This window comes from Megalopta genalis, chromosome 12 (assembly GCF_051020955.1).
Source record: "Megalopta genalis isolate 19385.01 chromosome 12, iyMegGena1_principal, whole genome shotgun sequence".
NCBI classification, from domain to species: Eukaryota; Metazoa; Arthropoda; class Insecta; order Hymenoptera; family Halictidae; genus Megalopta; species Megalopta genalis.
In genome coordinates this window covers 8,060,942-8,069,441 of record NC_135024.1, presented here as the reverse complement: position 1 = coordinate 8,069,441, position 8,500 = coordinate 8,060,942, and the positions used below count along the sequence as shown (strand labels likewise).

Below are 8,500 nucleotides of genomic sequence, written 5' to 3'. Positions count from 1 at the left end.
GCAGATGCAGGAAGGCCTCAGGGTCAACCCTTCCGTAATAATGTCCAAAGCAGGGGGCTGTGCCGCAGGACCCTTTCTGCATCGTGACATCCTGATTTACCGGGACACAATGTGTCCTTTGCGTTCTGACGCACGGTTCAGCTAACGGTAAACCCACGATGGGGACTGGCCACCTCATCTCAAAATGTGTGTCAAAAGGCCGCAATTTGCGGGGGGATGGATCCGAGAATCCATGCCCACGCAAACTTTTCCCAATTCTCGGTCAAAAGCAAAACAAAACGTAGAACTTTCTCGAGCGTGTAACTTTCTCTTTGAGCCTTTATGAACATTATTCATAAATATAATGGCATAAATAATTACATAAATAATAATATAAACATATTATTCATAAATCATTAGCTGTGTACCTGAAGGATGAGCAATTATCTAGCGTACAAGTTGATGTCGGAACTCGAAATTAAAATCATGCATTTGTTCTTAACATTTTGTTTCAATGCTCTGATCAAATTTTGATCAGTATTTATACAATAGTAGTATATCAGTATATTTGATCAGTATAGGATCTATGCAATGAAATTCGTATCATTTTTGTTATACTTTGATTTAATTTAATCAAAATCATCATTCACTTTGGCAATTGAACTAAACTAACTGAGAAATATTACTGGGAAGAATATATTTCATAAAACGAATTATACACATCTTTACGATTTTTTCATAACATGAGGCAAATCATATTTTCCACGAACGCATTTTATCCGAACACCCGGTGTGTCTTGTAGTCTTCCCACTCTGCAGAGTACCACGTTGTGTTCTTGAAGATTGTGGCCGATTCCTGTAAGAAGATAACGTAGAATATGAACGATATTAACTGAAGATTCAGTGTCTTCACTTTGTATACATACCAGGCACGTAAGCAGTCATTTCTTTGCCAGTGGAGAGCCGAACTATGACACACTTTCGATTCGCAGAATTCGGTTTCTTTGGTTTTCTGATGACTGTCTTTATAACTACGCCCTTCGCGAATGGTTTTCCTTCTAGGGGTCTCTTTTTTGCCTTCTTCTTCTTATAAGACTCGCCGTTAAAGTGCATTTTTTTCAATGTTGATCCAAATCTTGCCTGCTGGAAGCCTGGTTCGTGACAGAAAATATTCATCGTTTTATCTGCCGGAACACTCTTGGTTTAAAAAATCTGACAAAATCTTTTATTAAATCAAATTATTGGATTGGCAACTAAGTAATTGCAGATTTCAGTTATAAATGTCTCTCACTCCCATTTTTATGATATCCGTAAATGTTATATTATAAAATTATTATTATTATTATTATGTTATTTTTTATTATCCGTGAATGTTAGCAACTGGACAAATTGAATGCAGCGGTCAAGGTAAAGCGACCAGAATTGATCAATCGTAAAGGTGTCATTTTCCACCAGGACAATGCTAGGTCGCACACGTCTTTGTTCACTCGGCAAAAATTGATGGATATTGGTTGGGAATTGATGTTACACCCACCATATAGTCCTGATCTCGCGCCATCGGATTACCACTTATTTCGATCCCTGGACAACTCCCTCCGTGGCAAAACTTTTAATGATGATGATGCTGTAAAATCTCACTTAACTCAGTTTTTGGCCGAAAAGGATCAGACTTTCTACGAGCGTGGAATTTTCAAGTTGTCAGAGAGATGGCAAAAGGTCATCGAACAAAATGGAAAATACATTACAGATTAAACTTCATTCCAAGTAAAAAAAATTTTCTATTTCATTGAACAAATCAGCGATTACTTAGTTGCCAACCCAGTAGCTGTGAATTATAGACTTAATCGTCCAATAATTTTGATAAGTTGACAATTTATATTTAAATAAATTCATAAGATCTAAAAGAGATTTACAATACGATATCTCACGACAAGAATGCTTTTATTACAATCATCTATGTTTACAAAATGCAATCAGAATAAGTACTCCAATGTTTATGATAATAAACATCAGAAAAACGGAGAAAGTGTACTTAAAAAGGAGGATTTTAGAAACCACTCTATTCAATAAATATGTTCAACAATGCAATTTTATGGAGTACGTATCGCCAAACAAAACTAAATACAGTTATTTCTCCCTAATTTGTGCTCAGATTGCGTATAAAAATAGACAATTTGAGAAAAGGAGATACGATTATTCGAGCTTTGTATCTCATTTTTATAATTGTCGACAGTTGATGACTATAAAATAAATCGGTATCTCCTCTTCCAAAATTGTCCATTTTTGTGCGTAATCTGTGCGCGAATTAGAGAGAAATTACTGTAACTTCCACTCGAACAATTTCGGGGAACTAATTACAGAGAACGATTGTTCGATCGGACACCGTCATTTTCGATCAAACGCGCTCACGAAGTGAAAGCAATGGACGAATAGAGACGAAGCAAGACTAATTGTAGTCGCGTTCCAGTGAGTACTAATAAACAGCGAAATCTTGATATCTGAATTATCGCTGTTATCGTCGACTACCCCAAAGGGGTTGGTATCGACCTCCTTCTCTCAGAGCAAATTTCCGGGAAAGATTCCGCGAAAAAACACGAAAGAGGAGGTCGAAGCTTGTCACGGGGTGTAGACTGAGAAATAGAAAGTCCCCAAGGATGATCGTGTCCTAGTCAAGCGCATTGTAAACGAGGCCCAGGGAAAATAGGCGACCCACTGCGCTGTAACGGTACCAGGAAACTGGAAACTCTTTCGCAAATAATCTTACGAACCTAAGAAAAGAGGGTCCCCGTCGGCGGAATATCAAATGTGACGGACGCTTGACATCTGCAAGCCGACCATCGAAGGCAGGCCTTTCTCGTTCGAGCGTGTATAAGCTTATTAAGTAACATTGTTGCGGCTCTCTGTCCACCCACCCTTCCACGAAATGACCGCAGCCCGTGAGGTCGGACGAAAATTTACGTTCATGTCGTAAAAGGAACATTTTCAATAGTATTGTTCGTCATAAAATGTTGTAAATATCTTTACTGTTATAAATGTCTTTAGTTTCGACGACTGCAAAAACTGCATAACACAACGTTTATGTATTTATAACGTTTAAAGACGAGTGTATGAAGACGGTATGGACGTTTTCCATATTTTGCTGAACTATCCTTCGTTTAAGGGATTGCAACGTTGCCAACAACTATTTCAATGTCGAAGGTCTTACGCCTGAAAATAGTTTTGAATAAAGCTTGCAATATAAATGCTACTGAAAAGATTATATAGAGGTAAAGAGAATATGGATGTTTCTCATAAAATTTTTGTAATGACCGAAGTCAGAAAAACCTTGAAAAAATCTCCTGTATTATTGTTACTTTTAATGACTTTATCAGAATACGAAATCGTTGTTTTAATGTAGCATTATTATAATAGCACGTATCCTAAACCTCAATAACTATTCCAATTTTACTAGAGACAGTGAGACAGAAATTATGCTTTTTATAAATAGAGAAATCGTGAAATGTTCATAATGAGATAAAATTGTCGAATATAATCTCTTAGAAGCTAAAAATTAGAAATGAAACCAAGGAATGCACATGAACAACCATTAAATAAATTTTCATAGTCCTTTATCTGCTTGTGAAAAATAATTTCCTTTATCAAGTGAAACGTTCTATCTATTTCGGCATCGATAAAATGTTATTCGATTTTCCTCGTACAAGCTGACGAACGACCGTTCACGATTGTTTAATGAAAATCGAATGAATCGACGTTCCTGGACGGACATTCGCTGGCAAAGGGAAATTCGTGGCACGAAATGAACGTGTCGCCGCCTGCGCGTATTTTAAGTGAAATGTCGAGGATGACATGGCAATTTCGCGACGGGTTTATACGTGTTCAAAACGGGGGTCTCTTAGTCGAGACTGTTCCATTGTTGTTCATTTCGAGATCTGGCTGACCATCGTGCGTCAATACGACAGATGTCCGAGTCTGCCACTGCTAATCCATCCTAACTCGGACTTAACTGAGGCAAGAGACCAGCAGAACCTATTACGCACGGAAGGCAACCCCTTTTTCCGGAGATAAATGCGCAAGATTACATTGCACAAATTTTCAACGCCGCGCGGATACGCTTTTGTCGCATTCACGTAGCCACAATTCTGCAGGTAAAACCTGCGTCTTATCTTCGGGGGTTGCGTTCGGCAGAGGGTCTTGCAAGTGTTGCATAATTAAGCCGCAATTACGCTGCTCGAACAATCATGCTATCAGGGTGAGATATAAACGGTGTAACAGTCGGAAAGCTAAATTAGTGTACAAGGTTCTGCATAAAAAATATAAAAGATTTTATGTATTGTCAGAAATGATCCGGCACCGCTGGCGAACTGTTAATGATCCAGGTGTAAGAATATTGGGCTATTTTTGCTGTCAAATAAATTCGAACTCTACACTTGTAGGTATTTATTATATATATTATTATATTATATAATAATATTATATGATATATAATATATAATATATAATATATAATAAAGATATATAATATATTATTATATTATCCCTTGAAAATGATTATCTGTCGCAGTTTAAAAGGAAATGGTAAAACACGAGAACATGAAAAGAGCGAAGAAAGCAATTTTTATCGCGGACATTCCATAATAAAAATTCGAGAAAGATATGCTGTTGAAAATAATTATCGTTTGTAGAAAAATGTCAAGATTCGAATGAAACTGCAAATTGCTTAGGAGAGAAGAGATTGGAAAGAATTAATAATCTTTTGATGAAAAAGGAGAAATTGTGAATGCTTCGATCATTACAATTTTCATTTGAGACTGTCTAAATTCATCGACGATCAATATTTCAACTCAAATTGAGAAGCTAATGGCACACTTTCCGAAAATTATTATTTTCTGTGATGTGTAAAAGTGTGGGAACGCAAAAATTTACAAAGAAGAGGCTGGAAACACGGATTATGAATATTCTTAACAAAAGGGGCGAGTCTACAGAAGCTTCGAAAATTTTCATTTTGTTAAAGTAACATGCTATGATCGAAATAGTTAAATAAATGAATACTGGAAGGCAAATCGATGGTCCAACAGCGGTGTCGTCCGAGGAAACGGTTTCCATGGGGTTGGCGAGAAACGAGAAAAGGGGGATAACAGTCTTACCATGGGCTGTACCCGTCACAGATCGTTTCTGACAACTGGTCAACCGCAAATGGACACGTCACCCCCTTCGATTCCCAGCGATTTTCGAGCATTGACCACGAAAAAGCCCGTTCACCCCATTGGTGTTCTTTCTTGCGGAGTGGCCGGATCCCTTTTTGCATTTTGAAAGATCTTTTGGTCGCGCCGGGATCAAAGAGGTAAGAATGCTGCGTGCGCTTTTGCGTGCCACGCGCATTTTCGCGAAGAAGAATACCGGCTTCGGCCGTGGACCCTTTTTAGGCCGATGGCCACCCCTTTTGCCGCATTTGCTCGGCAGAGATACGGATCTGTCGAAAAGGCTTACGGAAACTTGAGATGTCACTCGAATTTCTGACCATTGTCCCGTCTTGTTGCACTTATGGGAAACGCAAACAACCCTTGGACGAATTTCGCACGATTCCACGCAAACGGACCACCGAGACTCGTTACGTTGCTTGAATCTGAGTTCGATATTTTTTGATGAATTTTTTACTATATTTTCGGATGTGTTAATTGAGAGTGTTGAAGCTCAGCGTCGCACAGTAGTCCCAATCGATCAATTAGCCGTTCACGACGATTTTAGCAATGTTTCAAGACCTAAAGATAATTTTATATAGATCGTTGAATTAGTCGAATTCAGCTACATCATTATTAAATAAAAGAGATATAATAACAATTAAAAAATCAAGGTGACTTTAATTTTTAAAAAATTTTTGTTTAATTTTTTCTATTGGTGTTTATAAAACACTGAGTACTAATTGATTTTTGTTGGAAACATTTTTTTGTCAAAGTATCGGAAATGACTGAAAAATTGCGATAACATGTGAATAATAAATGATATTTGTAAATTTTTATTTTACCAATAGTTCATTTCTCGCACTTAAGAATGCTGTTGTCTATAAAAACTATTGCTTATTATTTGTTTGAACATTAATATTCAACTGACTAAGAAGAAGTGTCAATGTTTTATATAATTAGCAATTAATATCTTTTGACTCTCAACACATCGTGCTTTCTTTCAAAGTGAAATGATTTCTATATACTTTTACTTGTATATTCATACCAGCGTCACTTCCCCCAATGTCCATCCATGAAAATAATTATTGATTACAGTGGCTCTGTGATCGGAACTACACGAAGCGTCAAGAGGTTATTGTTGTTGTTTCTGTCTCTTGATGCTCCGCACGATTATGTACAATAATAATTTTCATGGATCAGTAGACTGCGGATTTTACGTATCTATAGCAGAATTTCATTCTATTAACATTATTAGACGAAGAAATACATTTTTATCTTAACTTCTCTTTTATACATTAAATTGAAATTGAAACAGTACTAATCTGAAAAATTTGTTTCAGACATAAAATTCATTTTAGACTATCTTTATGCAATGATCTGACAGAAAGTAATCGTTAAAAGATCGATCGTTCTGTGAATTGTCTTTCTTTTAATATTAATATACGCTAATAGTACAATTACCTTGAAATAAGTTTCCAATGCAAGACTTCGCAGCATTTAACAAACTTCCAGCTAAAGAAGGCAAATATTCATGCTTAGTTATCACAACGAGTATATTTTTTTTTCTCTATAAATTGTATATTAAAATAATAAATACCTTGAATATTAGGGTTTGTATATAGTGATAATAATTGTGGTCTATTGTCTGCAACAAATCATGACATCATTTATAAGTTACTTACATCAAGTTAGATATAATGATATAATGTAAAAATATAGATATAATGATAATAGTAAAAGACAAAAAATACAGACATTCTTTTACTACAGATGGAGAGGTTAGCTTATAGGTTATGAAACTAAATGTACAATTATAATGACAAAAGGAACGTACTATTAATAGAATTTCTTAAGAATGATTGAGTTATGTTAACTACACTTCTAGCTAAAACGTTCATGACTGCCACTATCAAATTATGTCATTACATTTAATAATTATTAAGAAATACAGAAATCAAGTGTTGATACAACTAGCGACACTCCACGTTTGCGTCATTCTTGTGAAACATGTTCTCAGTCATCAAACCTCGACAGATAACACTGTCCGACAAAATCAAACTTTTTTTCTGGGTTCCTATAGCCACTATGAAATTCTTGTAGAGCTTCACTCCCTGAACAAGAATCCGAAAACCGAATTGCTCCATCACCCTCAGTTTTTTAAATAAACGAACTTTTGTAAAAACCCAAAATTTTCGACAAAAATGAGGTATTGCATGAAAAGTAAAAACGTTAGAAAGTTCTAATTGGTGTTAAAAGATAGAGGAGAGTTTCCCGAATATAGTGGCATGCAATTTATTAATTGTTTCTGGTCCTAAATAGCAATAAATTGATGTCAAAGTTTAAAAAAGTGTCGACGTGAGCTTTTTCTGCGCAATATTTTTGTATTTTTACGAAAAGTTTTTTGTTCGGCACGAACAATTACAACATTATATCTTACAATTACAACAACATTATATCTTATTGATATAATGATGTCGTGATATTTTTAAAAATGTAACTGTTTCTGCAAGGCGAAGTGAAAGGGCCTAGTCAATTAAGATGGTCAAAAATGCCCTTAGAGGTTTTCTTAATGATAACTGATAACTGACCAAGAAAAACCTATCTGTGCAAAATTTCAATCCTGTAACTGGCCCGTGAGGGCATTTCCCCCCTTCGGTAACTTTTTAAGATTTTGAAAAAATGTGGCTTATTTCGGACATCAGGCCGCATATTATAGAATTTTTTCAGATTTTTCGGTTGCAAGCTGTGGTTATCAAAAATGGAGAACCAAAAAAATGTCGGAAAATTAAAGATATCTCGAATCGATGTTTATCGAAGTCAGTGGTAGGTGCAAAGGCGAGTGTCATTCTGAGAATAAAACTTTCGACAGTTGCTCTGTAGTTTCGTATATGCGAGACCGTAAGGCCCCTTCCTCTCCCTAATTGCCTATTTCTTGCCTAATTGCATGCAGAGTCTCAAGGCTCGAATAATATTAGGACCACTGTCAGGTAACAACTACCATAAAAGTTAGTGGTTTCGGACTGTGAAAGTAACCATTGGATCCCTCCATCGGTGTTAATTACCCATAGCTTCGGCCCTGTCGGACAGAGAGAAGCGAGCAGCGAAGCACATGGCGGCAAAACATCGTGTACATGTTGCTGACGAACATTTTCTCGACCTACTCAAAATGTACATCGTTCTGGCACTTCTATCAGACCGTTTCTTCTTCAGAAATGTCTACAGAATCCGATCCTGGGTAGAGTTTTCGTGCCGAACAAAAAACTTTTCGTAAAAATACAAAAATATTACGGAGAAACTGCGCATGTCGACACTTTTTTAAACTTCGATATCAATTTATTGCT

The 8,500-nt window shown here is 36.3% G+C and overlaps 1 protein-coding gene across 1 annotated transcript; it reads right to left on the bottom strand.

Annotated features, from left to right (window-relative positions):
- Nucleotides 1-659: 659 nt before the first annotated feature.
- On the bottom strand, nucleotides 660-7,163 carry tko (30S ribosomal protein S12 technical knockout). The gene is made up of 5 exons (XM_033465113.2): nucleotides 6,994-7,163; nucleotides 6,757-6,804; nucleotides 6,621-6,671; nucleotides 906-1,130; nucleotides 660-835 (listed from the first exon to the last, which is right to left on the bottom strand). Exons 1-5 carry the CDS (start codon nucleotides 7,055-7,057, stop codon nucleotides 705-707), a joined length of 519 nt encoding a protein of 172 aa, XP_033321004.2. The 5' UTR covers nucleotides 7,058-7,163; the 3' UTR covers nucleotides 660-704.
- Between the last annotated feature and the right edge of the window lie 1,337 nt (nucleotides 7,164-8,500).

Excerpts from the sequence above, each read along its gene's own strand:
- tko (XM_033465113.2), bottom strand. The coding sequence starts at position 7,057 with ATGAACGTTTTAGCTAGAAGTGTAGTTAACATAACTCAATCATTCTTA. Across the intron at positions 6,805-6,993 it reads CTTAAGAAATTCTATTAATA|ACAATAGACCACAATTATTA; the intron begins GTACGTTCCTTT and ends GATTTGTTGCAG. Across the intron at positions 6,672-6,756 it reads TACAAACCCTAATATTCAAG|CTGGAAGTTTGTTAAATGCT; the intron begins GTATTTATTATT and ends TGCCTTCTTTAG.